At 46.1% G+C, this 22,500-nt stretch overlaps 1 protein-coding gene across 4 annotated transcripts in view; it reads left to right on the forward strand.

Moving 5' to 3' along the window:
- The window catches only part of LOC306917336 (receptor tyrosine-protein kinase erbB-4-like), a 467,869-nt gene that overhangs the window by 380,676 nt on the left and 64,693 nt on the right, over positions 1-22,500 (forward strand). For 2 of the 4 annotated variants that reach the window (XM_079495511.1, XM_079495513.1), the window contains exons 18-20: positions 1,557-1,679; positions 6,355-6,453; positions 16,789-16,974. In XM_079495511.1, the coding sequence (XP_079351637.1) occupies positions 1,557-1,679; positions 6,355-6,453; positions 16,789-16,974 (408 nt within the window). The remainder of the gene's footprint in view (positions 1-1,556; positions 1,680-6,354; positions 6,454-16,788; positions 16,975-22,500) is intronic. The other 2 variants (XM_079495512.1, XM_079495514.1) reach the window with 1 other exon arrangement.

Below are 22,500 nucleotides of genomic sequence, written 5' to 3' on the forward strand. Positions count from 1 at the left end.
AATATGCACAAGAAACATGGAAGACTAAACTTGAGAAAAAGACCATGGAATTGTGACAGGGTCGTTTTTTTATAGTGAGGGGCAGGTACAGGTTCTTGAAGACTCATACACGGTTCAGCCAGAACTGCTATTTTTGGCGGAAGAAAATAAATAGCAATTCCAAAAAAGGACCAAGTCCTCGAGAAAGGAGCCCAAATTTTGTTGACAGGTTCTCCGGATGGCCCCTATACACGCTGCACGATATTTGCTCGGGAGCTTTTTTGGCGCTCGCCGACAAAACCCCCGATCTGACGGGCTTCGATTGCTGTGATAAAAGCGCTCGCCGACTCTGACTCTGTCTCTACCCCTACGCCCTCACCCCTCCAGAACCCACCCCTCCCTCCCCCCGTCCCGCTTGGCTTCCCAGCCCTGCATGGCTACAGGTGTCGGGTGGTGGTGTTTATTTGTAAGTGCGTGGGGGGGAGGGGGGGGGGGGGGGGACTAGAGAGAGCTCACTGAAGTGGGGGGGCGGGGGGGGTCGGGGCTTCACATGATGATGACTCTAGCTATAGCGAGGACGGGCGCCGGCGCAGCGCAGCGCGGCAGCTGGTGTGGACACTGCTGGGTGTCAGCTGTTATTTGGCAGTCAGACAGGCGTGGAGGAGTTCTGTTCAGCGCCTCCCTGCATATCGCACATTGTCTTGTCGTGTGTGTGTGTGTGTGTGTGTGTGTGTGTGTGTGTGTGTGTGTGTGTGTGTGTGTGTGTGTGTGTGTGTGTGTGTGTGTGTGTGTGTGTGTGTGTGTGTGTGTGTGTGTGTGTGTGTGTGTGTGTGTGTGTGTGTGTGTGCGCGCGCGCGCACGCAGCTGGCGAGACGCCACTGAGAGACCCCACTGTAATTGTACCTGATGCTCAGATGCAGTCGTTGGAGTATGCATGCGGCATGATCCTGTTAGTTTAACTCTTGACAGCGGAAAAGAAAAACAAATCACACCTGTCTCTCTCTCTCTCTCTCTCTCTCTCATTAGCAGGCAACAGTGCACCACTATCTCTCTCGCTCTGTTTCTGGCACAACAGCGCCACTTTTGCCCCTACTGCTACTCATAGTCACATAGTCACATAGTCACATAGGTAGGTTAACATGGACGTTGCTGTTCCTTGGAGTGGTTGCACCACTCAAAAATAAAAGTGGTGAATTGAGTTATTTTCCGATGTCACCTACAGTAGTACTGTGTTTGTTGTATATTCTGTTGGGCAGGAACCTCCTATCTCCATATTTTCACTTTTTGTGTTTTTGAGGGGCCCCTCCTATGGGGCCTTTTAATGTTTCATATTGATTCAGTCAAATTTGGGGCGAGACCAAGACGAGACCGAGCAAATGAAAATGTCGAGTCGAGACGAGTCAAGGTCTCGAGCACTACAACACGATTGACCGTTGCTATGCTGTGGATGTAAACAAACTGACCGTTGCTATGGTGTGTGTGTGTGTATGTGTGTGTGTGTGTGTGTGTGTGTGTGTGTGTGTGTGTGTGTGTGCGTGTGCGCGTGCGCGTGTGCGTGTGCGTGCGCTCATCCTCAGCTGGTGGAGCCCCTGACCCCCAGCGGGACGGCCCCCAACCAGGCCCAGCTCCGCATCCTGAAGGAGACCGAGCTGAAGAGAGTCAAGATCCTCGGCTCTGGAGCCTTTGGAACGGTCTACAAGGTACGTGTGTGCGTGTGTGTGTGTGTGTGTGTGTGTCACGCGCAACATTCCAATATTTAGATTGTGTACTTTCACCTCCTCTACACAGGCAAGGAGTGAGCCTTCCGACTGTGATATTGCGCGGAAAAACCTTCCTCACGTGGAGCGTCGGTCATTGCGTTGCGACGCAGCCTTAACCAATCAAATAACCAACAAATTGTAGCGTGTGGATCTCAACCAATAAAAGTGTGCCGTGAAACCTCGCTCAAATAGAGACTCTGCGAGCGACTATAGGAGGCGTGGACAACGTCGTTGCACACAGGGGTAGAGTGGCCGGATGGGAGGTTCTCAGTTCGAACCCGGGCTCCCCCAGAGTTAGTGTCGAGGTGTCCTTGAGGAAGACACTGAACCCCTAATTGCTCCCGATGTGCAGGTTGCTGCCTTGCATGGTTTCCCCCGTCATCGGTGTGTGGATGTGTGTGTGTGTGTGAATGGGTCAATGTAACGCACAATCTATAGGTAAAGCACCTTGGATAAAGGCGCTATATAAATGCCACTTACCACGCTGAGACGTCAGGACAGTCTCATTGGGAGAAAAAAAACATGTTTTCTATTGAGATTTCATTGTTCGCTCGCTTGCATCGCTTGGCAGTATACGCAGTACTGTCATACAACAAACAAAGCACGAAATATAGGGAATTCATTTATGAACTAAATTAACCCATTCTGGGCGGGAACCCCTTTTGGTGTTGGCATTATGTTATGCTTTAGCTATTGAAAAATAGCAGATCTACAAGCTCATAGCGCGCCACCGAGTGGCGCGCTACGAACCTGTAGGTCTGCTATTTTTGAAAAATCGAAGAACGACTGACATAGAAACATAGCTTTTTCAGAAAACTGTCAGGATGTAGAAGACATTTTTAGAATCTGATCTCAGGTCAAAATGGGTTAAAACATAAAAAGATTGAATATGTACGATAGTACAAGGTTAGTGGCCGGCGGCAGCAGCAGTATATCCTCAAATGACCCTACGTTGGGACCTAATTCATGGTGAATCCTCTCGGTGAGGCCCATCGATCGCCGTCGCTAGGTAGGTCATCTAATGGCAGGAAGATGGGTGGTTTCGGTCCCCCCTGTATTCATGTTCTTGGACTTTAACCCATTTGGACCTGAGGACGAAATTTAAAACATTTCTTCTAAATCCTCCAGTTTTCTGAAATAAATATTTTCACGATTTTTCAAAAATAGCAGACCTACAAGCTCGTAGCGCGCCACTCGGTGGCGCGCTATGAGCTTGTAGATCTGCCATTTTTCAATAGCTAAATTATAACAATGTTTAAAACACCAAAAGGGGTTCCCGTCCAGAATGGGTTAACCCATTTAGACCTGAGGACGATTCTACAAATGTCTTGAGAGACAGTTTTCTGAAATACATATGTTTTCTATATCTGTGTTGCTCAATATTTCATGTCTTGGACCCCAAAAAATATATGTAATTGGCCGCCGACCCCCCAATCTGAAAATATGTTGTTCCAGGGACCCCCCCCCCAGAAGCAAAGATTTGAGTTAAAAACGTTCACTCTGAAAGAATATATTCAAACATTTGGGCCACATTTTCACGATTTTTCTAAAATAGCAGACCTCGTAGCGTGGCACTCGGTGCTGCGCTACGAGCTTGTAGATCTGCTAACAGCTACAGTATAACATAATGCTGAAAACACAAAAAGGGGTTCCCGCCCAGAATGGGTTAAACTAAATTGCATTCTGTGATCATTTTAAAGGGTAGAATAAAAAAATAAATAAGAAACAAGTGAAAAGGATTCGGAGATAATGAGATTCCCCCCCCCCCCCCCTTTTTCTTTTGGGACAGACTTTTTATACTTTGATAGATCATCACCACGAATTGGAGGAAATCAATCGGCCGTCTGCTGATTTCTGACACCCAAATCAATGCTTTCATAAATCACAGCTCGAAGGATTCCGACCAATCGGCACAAACCTCACGTACGATAAAGCTCTTATGGATGAGACCCCCGCGGCCTATTGTGGTGGTGGTGGTGGTGCGCAGCACTGATCGGACCGGGAAACATTGGCAAAAATATACTGTTCCCCTTCGGCGAGTCGATCCGTTCCGCCCTCGAACAAACTTATTTATGCCACCTGTGTACACTCGGCAATCTCAACTGAATAAATATTGCATTAGCGCAGCTATCAGCAGGAAGCCACTGTTTATAGTTCTATTTATTTTATTGCTCAGGGTTTTGTTTTGTTTCCGGGTTTTTTTTGTGTCTGCAAGCGTGCATAATCCATTTAGGCCTGACCTCAAAATTTAAAAAAAATCTTCTAAATCCTCCAGTTTTCTGAAATAAATATTTTCACGATTTTTCAAAAATAGCAGACCTACAAGTTCATAGCGTGCCACCGAGTGGCGCGCTACGAGCTTGTAGATCTGCTATTTTTCAATAGCTAAATTATAACATAATGTTTAAAACACCAAAAGGGGTTCCCGCCCAAAATGGGATAATCCACCACAAATCTATAATTAAGTCATTTTATAGCGACCTTTCGACACGCAGGCAGGTGTCGGTTTTCAAACTGCTGCGTGGAAATCCCCAAAATCCATGAGATGTCATGCATGGATATTTTGTGTAATTAAAAAAATGTGGATCACGACTATTTTAGCAGGATTATAGTCAATAAGCACCATAACTCGGAAACAATTCTTACGACTCAATAACAACTCAATAACAATAATTGTTTTCAGTAATTTGCTCATGCGTACGTACACCTCATGAGAATCGGGATATTGTTCTCACGTACAGACGTCAAATACAGTGGTTTTTCTGGGGAAAACAGCCTTTTAGTCTAATTGCCAGCCCCCATAGAGCCCCATTGTGACATGTTGGTTTTTATGTTAAAAATGTTGAGTCTGGGTCCCCAGCATGTAGAAACTGCCAGATACTAACTTGCATATGTCGAGCAATTTTCATAATGTGAACGCAGATGTTCTGTTCTAATGTCTGACTTCATCATGCATCTCGGTTATACAATATTAACACATTCCCTCCCCGCCACAAGGGCGGGGATCGTGAGGCCAGTGCCAGTCAAATGTGCAAAATACCAAAGTAGAAGAAGAGATCCTCTGCAACCAAGGACTGTCTAAAGAGGACGAGACACGAATACCGTACGGGCGACGCCATGTTGCTTATGGTGCTCCATGGAAGGAAAGAAACATGCGCAATGGGCTATATGCAGCCAACACTTCCGCGTTCAGCTTCCTTGGTCTCAACTGCGCATGTTTCTTTCCTTCCATGGAGCACCATAAGCAACATGGCGTCGCCCGTACGGTCTTCGCGTCTCGTCCTCTTTAGACAGTCCTTGTCTGCAACCAGGAAGTGCAGCCCCCCAGCCCCCTGTATCCACGCTCAGTGTAGGCAGCGGAGCTAGCAGCCGCAATGGAGGAGTTTTCGACCGTGCGATGTAAGAACAGAGAATAATAACCTCCCAAAAACTGTATTTTAGCGAGTGCATGGACGTGTGCACGGCCGTGTGCACGGCCGTGTGCGCGGCCGTGTGCGCGTCGGATTTGTGTGGAGGCTGTCTTAACATGTGAGTAAACGCAAAAAAATAAAAATAAAACAAAACAAAAACATATTTTTAATTACCGGATTAAATGACATTTAAGAAAGACTGAAGTTCACTTAAAAAATCTAAATCAAACAAAACAACATATTTTTAATTACCGGATTAAATGACCGAATTAAATAAAAGACGGAATTCCACGTTCTGGCACATGGCGCGGGGTGGATAAATTAACGTAATTCCACGTTCCTGGCATTAATAGGGTTGACGCTTCAGACTTCAGACTTACGTTGGCGATGTAGTCATGGTTTTGGGGGGAAATGGAAGGCAGGGGTTTCAGAGTAAAATCTCCCTCATCTGCTTGGAACTCTAGTGCCTTTATTCTGAAAGATTCTGGCATCACCAGAAGTGATAAGTTATGGCGTTGTGAGAAAATGTGACATATAAGCCTGAGACTAGTCCCAACACTTCAGATCTGCAAGGACATCTTTCTCTGTCAGTGGCCCAACTTCGTGGAATGAACTCCAAAACTCTTTAAAACTGAGCTCGTTGCCATCTTTCGGTCATCCCGTGATTGCTCCTGCTTCAATTGATTTATTTTATTTGATTGACATAAAGTTCCTTTGTAATCTATCCTGATTTATAATGTATTGTGTTGGATGTATTGTTTTTGACTGTATTTTGTGTATTGTAACCTCCGCCTCCGAGTATACATTAATAAGATGATGATGAGGTAAAGAAGTATTATTATTGCACACAAACGGTTGGTTATGTATTCCCAACTTGCATCGTTCCAGACTTGCGTGATATCTGTGTATAGGCCTACTAGTTAATTTTAATCACACACTTTGTCATTAGCAGCCGAGAATGGGAAGCATTCACCAAATCAATGGCTATAGCTATATACTTATACTGTAGTCACACAGTGAAACCTATGTTCGATTTACGCATTCATGTGGCTAATGGATATGACGTGATCTTTACGTTCAAATTGACTCTCACATGTTTTTTTAATTAAAATCATAACATAAGGCACCACAAATCATGCGCGCACGTGCGTGTGTGCGCGTGCGTGCATGCGCTCACTGACACCGTCCTTGCTTGTATCTCTCAGGGAATCTGGGTGCCCGAGGGCGAGACGGTAAAGATCCCAGTGGCCATCAAGATCCTCAACGAGACCACCGGACCCAAAGCCAACGTGGAGTTCATGGATGTAAGTATCCATTTATTATCACTTCATCAAATCCATCCATCCATCCATCTTCAACCGCTTATCCGTAGTCGGGCAACAGCTTCACCAGAGAGCTACAGACTTCCCTCTCCAGAGCAACATTAGTGACTCTAATCCTGAGACGTTCCAAGGCCAGTGAGTCGATGTAATCTCTCCATCTGCGCCTTGGTCTCCTCCCAGTGGGACGTGCATCGAGGACCTCCCTAGGGAGGTCAACTTCATCAAATGTTTATATTATATGCATTTGTGTTTATGTGTGTGCGTGCTGTGCCTGTGCGAGTGCAAATATACCTATACGGGAACATACTGTATATAAGTCTGCGTGGAGGCCATCGGCCCATCGCGCACGCGTGTGTGTGCGCGCGTGTGTGTATACATGCGTGGAAGTGCGCGCGTGCTATAAAGCGTCAGCCTTGTCAATGGATTGGCCGACCGAGCCTGTGGCTTTGTGGGAACGCGTGGCTCGGTGGTAAATTCTTATGGGAAGCAGAGTCTCTCAGACAGACACGGATCAGGGTAATAAAGTGAACTCGATCTCCGCCACCACAATGTGGAGTCGGGTTATATGTATCGAGCTATGAGGCACTATTAAAAACACCACTTGTTTATGAGGCATTGGCTTTATTGGAATCTGGGCTGAAATGGGGATGGGCGAGAGAGTGGAAAACGACGAGAGGGTGGGAGGGAGGGAGGGAGAGAGAGAGATAGAGAGAGTCCTCTCCTCTCACTCATCACACTCTCCTCTCCTCCCTCACCAGCGTGGGGGGGGGGGGGTCCATCCAGGGTCCAATATGGCTGTCTTCTGGTTAAACAGCAATCTAAAGGCAGACTCACGATCTGCCACTGGGATACTAGAGTGCCAGCTACGCACGCACGCACGCACGCACGCACGCACGCACGCACGCACGCACGCACGCACGCACGCACGCACGCACGCACGCACGCACGCCACGCACGCACGCACGCACGCACGCACGCACGCACGCACGCACGCACGCACGCACGCACGCACGCACGCACGCACGCACGCACGCACGCACGCACGCACGCACGCACGCACCCACGCATGCCACACCACGCCACGCACTCCTAAACAGACTCACATGCACTGTGATCTGTCCTTCAACCGTAAACCTTAGCTATCAATCTGTTTATTGCACTTCCCTCCATGCTTTTTACATACTTAAAACACGCACGCACACACACACATTTTCCCCTGATACCGGTCAGGCTACACCATTAGATTCTTGCTGATATGCGTGTTTGCACACACTGTATTTCAATAAGATTGCAGGTTGCAAAACGTGTGTTAAATTCAGTATGCAGCCATGGGTGAGATCCCCCCCCCCCACCCCAACACGTATGTGTGTGTGCGTGTGTGTGTGTGTGTGTGTGTGTGTGTGTGTGTGTGTGTGGGTGTGCACGTGTGCACATGCTTGGATGTGTCAGTGTCTTGTGTAGTGAGCTAGACAGGAAAGAGGGGGTCAGGCGGCAGTAATGGAGGTCAACGCTCAGGGAGACGAGGGGGAAAGTGAGACACACACACACACACACACACACACACACACACACACCCTGCCCTGGGAGTGTGAAGCCAGGGCAGAGTTTAGCCCCAGACCGTGTGCAACTCCCCTGTCTTTTTGGATCAAAGCCCAGAACGAGTCTCGATCTCTCTTTCCTCTTCTTACCTCCCTGTCCACCTTTCACTTCACATCTCTCTCTCTCTCTCTCTCTCTCTCTCTCTCTCTCTCTCTCGCTCTCTCTCTCTCTCTCTCCCCCCCCCATCTCTCTCTGTTCTCTCTCTCTCTCTCTCTCCCCATCTCTCTCTCTCTCTCCCTCCCTCTCTCCCTCTCCCTCTCCCCCTCTCTCTCCCCCCCCCCTCCCTCTCCCTCTCCCCCTCTCTCTCTCTCTCCCCCCCCCCCCCTCCCTCTCTCTCTCTCTCTCCCCCCCCCCCCCTCCCTCTCCCCCTCTCTCTCCCCCTCCCTATAGCCAGTGTCCATTGATCCAGAGTTGCAGGGCACACGGCCGTCTTCTAGGTGACAGCATCAGTGTAGTGTGGAGCGGGGAGTGTCAGGGAGGCCGGCAGGTGTCTTTATGAAGTGTAGATGTATAGTGCTGCATGCAGGGGGCTGCTTTGGGGCCCAACAGGCTCTCTATGAAGTGTATAGATGTAGTGCTGCTTTGGGGCCCAACAGGCTCTACTGAAGTCAAAGAGCTATAGGGGCCCATGGAGAAAAGGCCCAGAAAGAGCCTGGACTTCCACCTGCCTGCAGGCTCTCCTGTCCCTATTCTGTCTCTCTGTCCTGCTCTCCTTACCTCCTTACCTTCTCCCCTAGCTGTCCTTTCATCTCTGACCTTCGCCTCGTTCGCCTCCTTTCCTTACTCCTCTCCTCTCCTCTCCTCTCCTCTCCTCTCCTCTCCTCTCCTCTCCTCTCCTCTCCTCTCCTCTCCTCCTCTCCTCTCCTCTCCTCACAGACACAATCAGCCAACACACACACACGCACGCGTGCACGCACACCAGCTCCATCACTGCATGCGCTCCCCCGTCTAGCCCCGTCTTTAGCATCTAAATTTAAAACTGCACTTCATCTACTTATCGGCCCACCCGAGGGGTTGGAAATACTCCTCAGTCCTCTCTGATAGGTGTGTGTGTGTGTGTGTGTGTGTGTGTGTGTGTGTGTGTGTGTGTGTGTGTGTGTGTGTGTGTGTGTGTGTGTGTGTGTGTGTGTGTGTGTGTGTGTGTGTGTGTGTGTGTGTGTGTGTGTGTGTGTGTGTGTGTGTGTGTGTGTGTAATCCGCCGGGTCTAGACGCAAAACTGATTTTAGAGGCAACATTATTATGTTGGAATAGAAATAAATTAAATTTTAACCTGTAATCCATGCACATAGTCTGAAGTCACATGATGTAGCCAGTGGCACAATAATTGTTTATTTTGTCAAATCTACTGATCTACAAATATTGTGCAAATGTTTGTAGAATGCTTTTTTTATGCTCAAATCAAATCTACATGCTCTCAAACTTTGCAACATTACCTTCATATAGATGTTCTTTCCTTCTTTACATACAGTACTTGTGGGAGTGAGGATAGAGGAGCTATACAGAGCAGAATAGAATAGTTTTTCAAATCCAGGGAGAGCCACCCATTTACAGTACTTGACAGCGCAAACCCACCCTGGGCAGAGAGAGAGAGCAAGGGCCAAGGCAGGACGCCCAAACCTAACGCGCACGCACATCGGTCGAGTTTCTGGACAAGCAGATGATTAAAACGGTATATATATTTTCATGCATAACCCATTTTGACCTGAGATCAGATTCTAAAAATGTCTTCTACATCCTGACAGTTTTCTGAAAGAGCTATGTTTCTATGTCAGTCGTTCTTCGATTTTTCAAAAATAGCAGACCTACAAGCTCGTAGCGCGCCACTCGGTGGCGCGCTATGAGCTTGTAGATCTGCTATTTTTCAATAGCTAAAGCATAACATAATGCTAACACCAAAAGGGGTTCCCGCCCAAAATGGGATAAGCAGCAAGTCCAGCAGCAGTTGGTGTGTCAAATTAGATATAGCCACCGGTGTCTTCAAGGCCGCGGCGTCGGTGTATATATATGTGCAATTCAAAAGAATTCCGCGTGCGATTCGGCATCTCGCAATGCTCCTTCACTGCTATTGAATTATTGATAAATAACACTTAATTACGAGGGCTGTAGCAGAGTTCTTCTTCTCCGACCAGCGAGACGTTATTCCACATGCCTCTCACGAAGCAGCCAGAATGCTCTGTGTGCACCAATGAAGGAACGTAGTCAACGAACGGGTGGTGGAAGAAGTAGAATTACTTGAGTAGTGTATACTTGTGCTCAATTGTTTTACTTTAACCTATTTTGGACGGGAACCCTTTTTGGTGTTTGTTATGCTTTAGCTATTGAAAAATAGCAGATCTACAAGCTCATAGAGCTATGAGCTTGTAGATCTGCTATTTTTTTTAAATCGTGAAAATGTGGCGCAACTTTGGAATATATATTCTTTCAGAGCGAACGTTTTCAACTCAAATCTTTGCTTCTGGGGGGGTCCCTGGAACTACATATTTTCAGATGGGGGTCGGCAGACAATTACATATAGTTTCTGGGGTCCTTGACATGAAAATGTTTGAGAACCACTGACATCCATCCAGCTCAGGTCTAAATGGGTTAAAAGTAAAAACAGTGTCAATACTGCAATGTGGATGTACTCCGTTACAAGTAGAAGTCCCGTATTCAAAATGTACTCGAGTAAAAGGGCAGGACTTTCGGCATCAAAACGTATAATACATAATGATGCATAAGTACACAAAGTAGAAGGTACTCATTATGCAGAATGTCCCGTTTTTAAGTTATCAAATGTATAACAATCTTTTGAAAATAGCAGATCTACAAGCTCACAATGCGTCGCATTGTAGATCTGCTATTTTCAAACTAGTAACTAAAGTTTTCAAATTAATGTAGTGGAGTAAAAGTACAATATTTGCCTCTGAGATGTTTTGAAATGTCACTAAAGGATACTCCCTTGAGTTGCAGCATCTGGTTTTCAAGCCCCATGTCGTGGAGTAGAAGTACATTTTGTATTGGAAATTGGAGAAAAAAAAGTACAGTACCTGAGTAAATGTTTCTTTACATCACTGTTGAGTACTGTACTTAAGTACAGCCTTGTGGGTACTTTTACTTTACTTGTGTATTTCCACTTGTCGATCATTTATACTTCTGCGCCACTATACATCTCAGAGTTAAAGGTCTGGTGACATAAATATATATATATATATATATATAAATATATATATTTTCTGAATAAGTGCTCTGTTTTGCATGTGGATCTCCTAGTAGTACATTCTAATGCCAATACATCTGTTCTGCATGTGGATCTCCTAGTAGTACATTCTAATGCCAATACATCTGTTCTGCATGAGGATCTCCTAGTAGTACATTCTAATGCCAATACCTCTGTTCTGCATGTGGATCTCCTAGTAGTACATTCTAATGCCAATACATCTGTTCTGCATGAGGACCTCCTAGTACATTCTAATGCCAATACCTCTGTTCTGCATGAGGACCTCCTAGTACATTCTAATGCCAATACCTCTGTTCTGCATGAGGACCTCCTAGTACATTCTAATGCCAATACCTCTGTTCTGCATGAGGACCTCCTAGTACATTCTAATGCCAATACCTCTGTTCTGCATGAGGACCTCCTAGTACATTCTAATGCCAATACCTCTGTTCTGCATGTGGATCTCCTAGTAGTACATTCTAATGCCAATACATCTGTTCTGCATGAGGACCTCCTAGTACATTCTAATGCCAATACATCTGTTCTGCATGAGGACCTCCTAGTACATTCTAATGCCAATACCTCTGTTCTGCATGAGGACCAGTACATTCTAATGCCAATACCTCTGTTCTGCATGAGGATCTCCTAGTACATTCTAATGCCAATACCTCTGTTCTTCATGAGGACCTCCTAGTACATTCTAATGCCAATACCTCTGTTCTGCATGAGGACCTCCTAGTACATTCTAATGCCAATACCTCTGTTCTGCATGAGGATCTCCTAGTACATTCTAATGCCAATACATCTGTTCTGCATGAGGACCTCCTAGTACATTCTAATGCCAATACCTCTGTTCTGCACGAGGATCTCCTAGTACATTCTAATGCCAATACCTCTGTTCTGCACGTGGATCTCCTAGTACATTCTAATGCCAAAACCTCTGTTCTGCATGAGGACCTCCTAGTACATTCTAATGCCAATACCTCTGTTCTTCATGAGGACCTCCTAGTACATTCTAATGCCAATACCTCTGTTCTACATGAGGATCTCCTAGTACATTCTAATGCCAATACCTCTAGTCTGCATGAGGATCTCCTAGTACATTCTAATGCCAAAACCTCTGTTCTGCATGAGGATCTCCTAGTAGTACATTCTAATGCCAAAACCTCTGTTCTGCATGAGGATCTCCTAGTAGTACATTCTAATGCCAAAACCTCTGTTCTGCATGAGGATCTCCTAGTACATTCTAATGCCAAAACCTCTGTTCTGCATGAGGATCTCCTAGTACATTCTAATGCCAATACCTCTGTTCTGCATGAGGATCTCCTAGTAGTACATTCTAATGCCAACACCTCTGTTCTGCATGTGGATCTCCTACTAGTACATTCTAATGCCAATACCTCTGTTCTGCATGAGGACCTCCTACTAGTACATTCTAATGCCAATACCTCTGTTCTGCATGAGGATCTCCTAGTACATTCTAATGCCAATACCTCTGTTCTGCATGAGGATCTCCTAGTAGTACATTCTAATGCCAATACCTCTGTTCTGCATGAGGACCTCCTAGTACATTCTAATGCCAATACCTCTGTTCTACATGAGGACCTCCTAGTACATTCTAATGCCAATACCTCTGTTCTGCATGAGGACCTCCTAGTACATTCTAATGCCAATACCTCTGTTCTGCATGAGGACCTCCTAGTACATTCTAATGCCAATGCCTCTGTTCTGCATGAGGATCTCCTAGTACATTCTAATGCCAATACCTCTGTTCTGCATGAGGATCTCCTAGTACATTCTAATGCCAATACCTCTGTTCTGCATGAGGACCTCCTAGTACATTCTAATGCCAATGCCTCTGTTCTGCATGAGGATCTCCTAGTACATTCTAATGCCAAAACCTATGTTCTGCATGAGGACCTCCTAGTACATTCTAATGCCAATACCTCTGTTCTGCATGAGGACCTCCTAGTACATTCTAATGCCAATACCTCTGTTCTGCATGTGGATCTCCTAGTACATTCTAATGCCAAAACCTTTGTACTTTTGCTCAAGTACATTTTGAATTCCAGACTTTCACTCGTATAACAGAGTATTTCGATATTGCAGTATTGATACTCGTACTAAAAATGTGAGTAATTCTTTCAGCACGGCGCCTGCAGGGTGGGAGCCCTGTGTGGAAACAGCACAGCTGTTGCACAACGTGGCCCCTATAGTTTGACTATTGTCATGGCAGACCCCTGTTGTTGCGTTCCACACAAGGAGTGCAGTGGCCGGTGTCGAGTCGGTCGGACCCACGGTTGTCCAGAACCGCCACAAAAGGCCTCTGCCCGGGCTCTGGACAGGGCCCCTGCCCAGGCTCCATACATGGAGCTGGCATGTTCTGACATCACAAATCTTTGAATATATATTCTTTCAGAAGACTTTTTTTTTTTAATTTTGATGTCAGGTCAAAATAGGTTAAAACACCCAAAGTGGTTCCCGCCCAGAATGGGTTAACTCATTTTGGATTAAAAAAAATCAAACAGTTTTTCTCCTCTCCTGGACCGCCATGGACTGTCTCTGTATCAAACACAGAGTCCCATACTGTAAGTGCCTCTCACATGTAGTGGAGTAGAAGTAGTACTGGGTTACTTTCCACCACTGCATACAGTAGTAGCAGTGATTGACCGATACGCCGTGCTTAGCCCATTCAGGCCTGACGTCGAAATTAAAAACAAAAAAGATTTCTAAATCATGACAATTTTCTGAAAGATTTGAGGCACTTTTTTTTTTTTTTTTTGCGGCTTACGCCTTTTATTGTTTTTTTTGAAGGGACAGACAGGCTGACAGGAAACGGGAGAGAGATGGGGGAAGACATGCAGTAAAGGCCGTGTCGGGCTCGGGAGTCGAACCCGCGGCACACTGCGACTGGATTACCAGTCGGGTGCCCTGACGGTTACGCCACCGCCTGGGCAGATTTGAGGCACATTTTAACGATTTTTCAAAAATAGCAGACCTACAAGCTCATAGCGCGCCACTCGGTGGCGCGCTATGAGCTTGTAGATCTGCTATTTTTCAATAGCTAAATTATAAAAATAATGTTTAAAACACCAAAAGGGGTTCCCACCCAAAATGGGTTAGATAATAGCTCTTCCTCTGCCTGCAGTAATACCACTCCTACATTTTGCAGTACAGTTAGCGAGGATTGATCTTGTTCTTAGCGGGGCGTATAACACCATATCTCCTCCAGGGCTTTATTCACTATCGCACTATTTATACTAATCTGTTTTGTACTCCGTCTCTTGACCAAAAGTGCTCTTTTATTGAATCCCTGCGAAACTCCGCTCGTGAAGTTCAACATCGACTGTTTCCTGGTCGATATAGTTACTGTATGTTTTTTAAGACCTGTGCAAGGTTTAACGGATCCTACTTCCTCCTCTTGTTATTTTATAGCACGGTGCTTTCCAAAGTGGGGTCTGCAGAATATATATGAATGTCGATTCTACTATAATCAATTTCTCATTTACAATTTATGACATTTAAGCAAATCATATCTAACACGTCGTCACTGTTATTACACGTCGTTACTGTATTTCGACTTTTTATGTTTTTTTTTTCATAAATCAATGCCCCACCCTCCTTTTTTTCCCCCGGAAACTACAACCATTATTTCTTTTAATGTTGTTGCTGCCTATAATCTATTGTATGTCATGATAATGAAGTGAACCACAATGGAATTGTTGTTGAAATCTCTTGCAAATGTATTGAATATCGCAATATTGCAATATATCAAATATTGTGATATCACTATCGAGTGCCTAATATCGCCGCAGATATCGTATCGTGACTCGTGAGGTACCCATATCGTCCCACCCTATACCTTGCACGTAGTTGCCATAGTCCAGGGGTTCTCAACGTTTTTGGCCGGGGACCCCCGGAAATGCTTTGGCAATGTCTCGGGACCCCCGCCCCGCCCCCTCCCGACCCCCAATATAAATTGACTGCTACAATAACCTTAAACCATTTTGGGCGGGAACCCCTTTTGGTGTTTTAAGCATTGTTATAATTTAGCTATTGAAAAATAGCAGATCTACAAGCTCATAGCGTGCCACCGAGTGGCGCGCTATGAGCTTGTAGGTCTGCTATTTTTGAAAAATCGTGAAAATAAAAAAATTAAAAAAACTTTTTTGTTTTTTTCAATATTTTTTTGGGGACCCCCTAAAATAATTTGGCGACCCCCAAGTGGTCGCGACCCACGGGTTGAGAACCCCTGCCATAGTCGACACGGCGGATAAGTGCATCAGCTATAAATGCCTCACTTTTTTGTTTCTTGGCTTTTGTGCCTTTATTGATAGTTACAGTGAAGACTGACAGGAAAGCGGGAGCAGGGAGAGACATGCAGCAAAGGTTGTCGCAAACGGAACTCGGAACATGCGACACGCTGTCAGGGCAGAGCCTACGTATATGTGGCCAAATTTGAAATTAATTAATTAATTAATTAATTTGAGCGACTGCCATTGGATTTTCATTTTGAAAGCAAGGAATCCTAGCTTCAAATTGACATATTGGTTGTTCAGTTTGACCCTCCAGTTTAGGAGATATGGCTTATAGAGTAATTATAGAGTCTTGCAGAAAACAGCGAGTTGAGAAAACGAGCTTGAAAGGCTCACTTCTGTGGCCTCTAGCATTACACCAGTAGCTACATGCATGTTTAAGCATTTATTTCATTTTTACATGTCGATTTCAGCTCTGACATCTATTTCAGGCATGCTCTAGTATAATTATGTGAAGAGTCTGCCTGTGGCTGCTATTAACTCATTTTGGATCAAATATAAATACAGTACATTTAGTTTTTCTCCTCTGGTGAAAAGCTGGAGGTTGCATGATGGCATTAACCTGACTCCGCCAGATGGGGCAGCAGAGAGTACACTGGGCATACACAGTGCTGCCTTGATCCCGCCTCTAGCTGCCGCTGATTGGCCAGGCCGTTTTGTGGCCGGGCATCAAGTCTGCCTGAGAGTTCCCAGATGGGAGCAGGAGGGGGGAAACCCAGTGTACTCTCTGCTGCCCCATCTGGCCCGTAGCACTTGCCCTAGCCTAGCCCCTTAGATAGCACATTATGTAGACTTAGATAGTATTTTAAACAGACTTATAGCTTGTTACGTAGACAGCTCTAGAATTGCACTTTATGTAGTCATAGCACTTTATAGTACACATGTATAATATATTATATAGTATAGTATAGTATGTATAGTTTACATAGATACTACACTGTTACGTTCTTAGTTTACGCATGATTCATGATAACTACTTTTTATTATGTGATGTATGCCATGCTTTTGTTATTGCTTAATGTAAATCGCTCTGGATTAAGAGCGTCTGCTAAATGCCTAAATTGTAAAATTGGCGGAGTCAGGTTACGATGGCATGGGCTCTCAGTCAAATCTGGTCACCAAATGCCTCACATTTAAAAACAATTCTCTCTGCCTGTCCCTTCCAACCCAACCACCCCCCTCACCCCCCACACCCCTTCCCCCCAGGAGGCCCTGATCATGGCCAGCATGGAGCACCCCCACCTGGTGCGTCTGCTTGGCGTGTGCCTGAGCCCCACCATCCAGCTGGTGACACAGCTCATGCCGCACGGCTGCCTCCTGGACTACGTGCACGAGCACAAGGACAACATCGGCTCGCAGCTGCTGCTCAACTGGTCCGTGCAGATCGCCAAGGTAAGGAGAAACTCAAGCCAAGCTAGGCGAGGGTCGCACCATTAAGCCCCCACTCAGTAAGGCTGGCGTATAGTGGTCAGAGCTGGAACTGAACTGCAGCCGGGCAACCCCTGCATTTAGCGCGAGGAAACCCCCTGTGCACCTGGGGGTTTAACATTGAGCACTTTGCGTTTTAGGCACCAAATTGTGGTGCCCAAATTGATTTTTTTTGGGGAGTAGAGCGTTCTTCCTGGTGCTTCAAAACACCACTGAGCAACTTCCATTGAAATTAATAGCAGGGGGCGGGGCAGTCCGCCCTCTATCCTAGTGCTGTGGAAGGTGGATTTACAGATATTTATAATATATATATATATAAACATGGGTGGCACCAGATCATTATTCACACTTCCTCTAGTGTTATGTCTGTGGGAATTGCTCACCTTTTGGAGGTAATCAGTCCACTAAATGGGCACTAAGGGCATGGATGGCAGAGCTGCATTTACAATCTCCAATGTCAGTCCCATTTGCAGTTGCTTGACTCTGTCTTCTACCCTGAGCCAACCCACTGTATGCTATCAAATTGTGTTGCATAAGGGTGGGTCATGGGCCCTTGGCCTAGAAGGAGTCGGATTAGTTTGTTTGGTGATGGTATACAAGTCCCCTCTCCATGTACATTTCCCAGCCTCTGCTTCAGACAATTGATTGCCATGGCAACCCCACACCTGCAGTTTGATTACTTAACCAGTCCACGCACGCACAAGCGTGCGTGGACTGGCGCGCGTGCGTTTGATAGAGAATGGGGGAACAGATTGCGTGTGCACACATGGCATTGTAAAAGCACTCGTTGCAAGCTGGAGACAGATTGGAACATGTTTCAGGGGACATTGTAATCTGTTTGAATCCCTTCCATTCTATTGTTCCCACTGTTTGACACAACACAGCCTTATCAAGTTCATAATCAACGGTTCAGCGCACAGTGCAATAGTCGCATGTGTGTGTGTGTGTGTGTGTGTGTGTGTGTGTGTGTGTGTGTGTGTGTGTGTGTGTGTGTGTGTGTGTGTGTGTGTGTGTGTGTGTGTGTGTGTGTGTGTGTGTGTGTGTGTGTGTGTGTGTGTGTGCGTGCGTGCGTGCGTGCGTGCGTGCGTGCGTGCGCGCGTGTGCGCGCGCGCGCATCAGCTTTTACCAGCTCAGTGGCCGTATGGTTATAGTGTCCACCCTGAGTTTGTGAGGTCGGGGTTCAATCCCCGGCCGGGTCATACCAAAGACTATAAATAGGACCCAGTGCCTCCCTGCTTGGCATCAAGGGTTGGATTGGGGGTAAGTTCCTGCGACATACTGCGTCTGTACAGGGGCTGTACTTGTACATCAAGCTGCCTGTCGCTATACCCTATTTGGGCTATTTGAGGCTTAGGCCTCACTCAGACCTTTACAACAGATTGCTGTATGCTTGCTGTATACAAAGGGTGTGACACAGCTTGCCCCAATGCATTTCCAATGGGAGTCACATGGTCTGACACAACACTTGTGTTGTATGAGGGGGAGGGGCGCAGTCGAAACACAGCCGAAACACAGCCGAAAGCCATACAACAGCTTGTAGTCCAAAATGTAGTCCTCAAACCATGTGACTTCCATTGGAAATGCATTGGTGCGGCCATGACACTCACATAATTCATACAACAAGCATGCAGCAATGCTGCAAAGGTCTGAGTGAGGCCTTACTTTATCCGTTTTTGGCTGGCACGGCCACGAAGCTATGCTCTCCATTGAGAACAGATTCTTCGCAGCCGATCAATCAACAACACCAATATGGTGAGTGTTTGAATCCATGACGATGACTCACGTCTACAGTGTGTTTCCTGTTCATTGTACCGTCATCAGAAATTAAAAACACACAGCTGGAGTGATCAATGCCCCGACTCCCGTTTCGTAATCGGTAAATAAAAGCCAGTCAAAGCCCCGCGCCAGAATGCTTAACCTATTCTGGGCGGGAACCCCTATTGGTGTTTTAAGCATTATGTTATACTTTAGCTGTTGAAAAATAGCAGATCTATACCAGCTCGTAGCGCGGCACCGAGTGCCGCGCTACGAGCTGGTATAGATCTGCTATTTTTGAAAAATCGTGAAAATGTGGCACAAATCTTTGAATATTCTTTCAAATCTTTGCTTCTGGGCGGTTTCCTGTGGAACAACATATTTTCAGACGGGGGTCAAATACAGAAAATTCATGGGGGTCCTTGACATGAAAAAGGTTGAGCACCACTGACATAGAAACATGGTTATTTTCAGAAAACAGTTTTTCTAGAATAATGTGGTCTAAACGGGTTAATGGCGTAATTGCTCGGGAAGTTCTGAGTTCTGAGTTCTCTCCGTTTTTTTGACACAGAGCCGTCTGGCAGGGCCGCCGCCGGACCATTACATGCTGCCTGGGTGCACATCTGTTCAGGGGACAGACGCGACTCCAAATCTGCTTTGTGGAGACAAGTCGCGGCCATTAAGCCGTTTAGACCTGAGGACGATTCTACAAATGCTTCAGTTTTCTGAAAAACCCATGTTTCTATGTCAGTGGTTCTCAAGCTATTTCATGTCAAGGACCTCCAAAAATATATGTAATTGGCCGCCGACCCCCATCTGAAAATATGTTGTTCCAGGGACCTCCCAGAAGCAACGATATATGAGTAAAAAACGTTCCCTGTGAAAGAATATATATTCAAAGATTTGCACCACATTTTCACGATTTGTCAGAAAATAGCAGACCTACAAGCTCTGTAGGTTTGTAGATCTTATTTTTTTCAATAGCTAAAGTATAACATAATGCTTTAAAACACCAAAAGGCGTTCCCGTCCAGAATGTGTTAAATTGTCTGGAAAGGAGCTAAATCACTCTCTAGCTTCCGGAATTGGCCCCGGAATAAATTTAGCACAAGATGCTGTGAATATTGTGTTAGAGCAGCTGTAAGGTCAGCCTCGACAAGTCCTGATTAATTTTCGCCGCGGCTGATGGCTTTCCGTTCCTCAACTCTTAACTACCTTCACTTTGATTGAATGCGGCTGCGCTACTTATTCCCTCCGAAAATGGACTAAATGACTCCCCGGGAGCCGTGTGCGCACGCAGGTGCGTTGTGAAGACATACAGGTTGCGTCCATTGTATGTGTATACGACGTGACACACATCCCTTTGCACGCCGGCTGAGCTTTACCGCTAGCGTTCTGGCTCTTTCCCAAAGAGGATTGAGTTTGTAAAAAAGATAATTTATAGTGGAGCTGTATTTTCACAGGGCACTATAGGAAAGGTCATTATTTTGGTCCCGGGACTGAGGGATTTCTCGCGGCAGCCGCCGCCCGTGACCAATATACGCCACACAGCCGGAGTGCTTTGATTTTGTTACCCATAAACCCCCCCAACACTGTCACGCTAATGCCGCCATTAGCTTACCTAACTGCCAAGCGTGCTCCCACCAAACGGCCACTTATTGACCCGCGTGTGACGGAATCTCCAGATAATCTGCTCTCCTCTCCTCCATTCTCTCTCTCTCTCTCTCTCTCTTCCTTCCTATACTTTCACCAAGACTCGATTGGCCCTCATGGCGTTGCTCATGAGCAACCGGCGACCAGAGCTTTCAGTGGTCACGAGTGGAAGCCCCCCCCCCCCCCCCCCCCCCCCCACACACACACACACACACACACACACACACACACACGATGTGTGTGTGCGTGTGTAAAGCGTGATGGATGAATCGCACCGACTCCCGGAACACATTACTTAAATGGGTACTTATTGCCGTAATTGGATTCGATTTCACCTGTGGCGGCTGGTGCGCTTGGTGGGTGGGAGGGTGTTGCAGGGGAGGGCGGGACTCTCTGTTTCTTCAAGGGCTTTCTTAGCGAGGACGAAAGGAACGAGTGGCACAGACAGACAGACAGACAGACAGACAGACAGACAGACAGACAGATGCCGATGTAGAGGACGACGCACAGCGACTTTGGGACAAACAAGAGATAGGTATACAGGTGGAATGAACCCATTGAGAACCGAGAACCCGACTCTCCAAATGTCTTCTAAATCCTAACGGTTTTCTGAAAAAGTGGTGCTCAAACCTTTTCATGGCAAGAGTGATATGTATTTGGCCACGGACCCCCAAAAAAAAGCAAATATTTGAGTTCAAAATGTTCGTTGTGAAAGAATATATATTGAAAGTTTTGCGCACATGTTTCACGATTTTTTAAACAATAGCAGATCTGCTATTTTTCTAAAGCTAATAAATAACGGGTAAAACTAAAAGCTAAAGTGACATACAGTAGATGCGTTCCAGGTCTTAATGGGTTCAAAGAGAAGCTTACAAAGGGGACACACAGGCGGTAAGAGAGCAAGAGATCGAGAGAGGCTTTATTGTCACGTTAAAAGGTTCACAGGTGCAAAGAGCAGGGTGAGATTCTTTGCCACACATGAAGCTCCTTAATTCAATCGCCGTCTCAACGGAGCTGGAAAGAGAGATAGAGGAAAGAATGCGACTGAAAAGGAAGACGGTTCAGAATGTCAACATTTGCAGGGTCGAAACGTCAATAAAATGACTCGGAGAAAAAACGAAATAACAAGGCCGAAAGAGACTTCTATATAAGACGTGGAATAGATGGAGGGCGTACTGCATAGCCAATGGAGCAGAGTTCACAAACAAACAAACGCATTGACGGTGCGCCGGTGCCATAATATGGTCTTCCTTCACACCGCGTTGGGGCCTCGGGGTATAACGTTAATGCTTCTCGGTCAGTCTCAAAGACTCCTTTGTTTTCCTCAGACCTCCGAGTTGAAATCAGTAGCCAGGGAGAGGCTTCGGGACGGACGGACGGCACAGCAGCAGCAGCTCCGACGTGATTAGTTTTCTAGGCAGTGAACGAGTTAATCCATTCTGAACGGGAAAGCATTATGTTATACTTAATAGCTATTGAAAAATAGCAGATCTACAAGCTCGTAGCGCGGCACCGAGTGCCGCGCTACGAGCTTGTAGGTCTGCTATTTTTGAGAAATCGTGAAAATGTGGCGCAATATATATTCTTTCACAGCGAACGTTTATAACTCAAATCTTTGGCTTCTGGAGGAGGTACCTGGAACAACATGTTTTCAGATGGGGGTCGGCGGCCAATTACATATATTTTGGGGGGTCCTTGACATGAAAATGTTTGAGAACCACACATAGAAACATGCGTTTTTCAGAAAACCGTCAGGATTTAGAAGACATTTGTATAGAATCGTCTTGAGGTCTAAACGGGTTAATCGATTCCGTGGGATCAATAGGCATGGAGGGAGACCTGCATGGCCTTTTCTTTTGTTTATCTTCCCCATTACTGGTAATAAGGACCACTCCTGAGGGGGGGGGATTGCAAATAAGTCCTTTGGCATGTTGGACAACATGGGCAATTCACCCGAGGGTCAAGTGAGAAGTGGCCATGCAAGCCACACGCCGGGAAGAGTGTCACAGAATGTCTGGTCCGACACCCTTTGTTGTGTGTGCGTTCCACGCCTCTGGCGTTCGGAATGACACAGAACAGCATT

This window comes from Electrona antarctica, assembly GCF_951216825.1.
Source record: "Electrona antarctica genome assembly, chromosome: 24".
In the NCBI taxonomy this organism is placed as follows: Eukaryota; Metazoa; Chordata; class Actinopteri; order Myctophiformes; family Myctophidae; genus Electrona; species Electrona antarctica.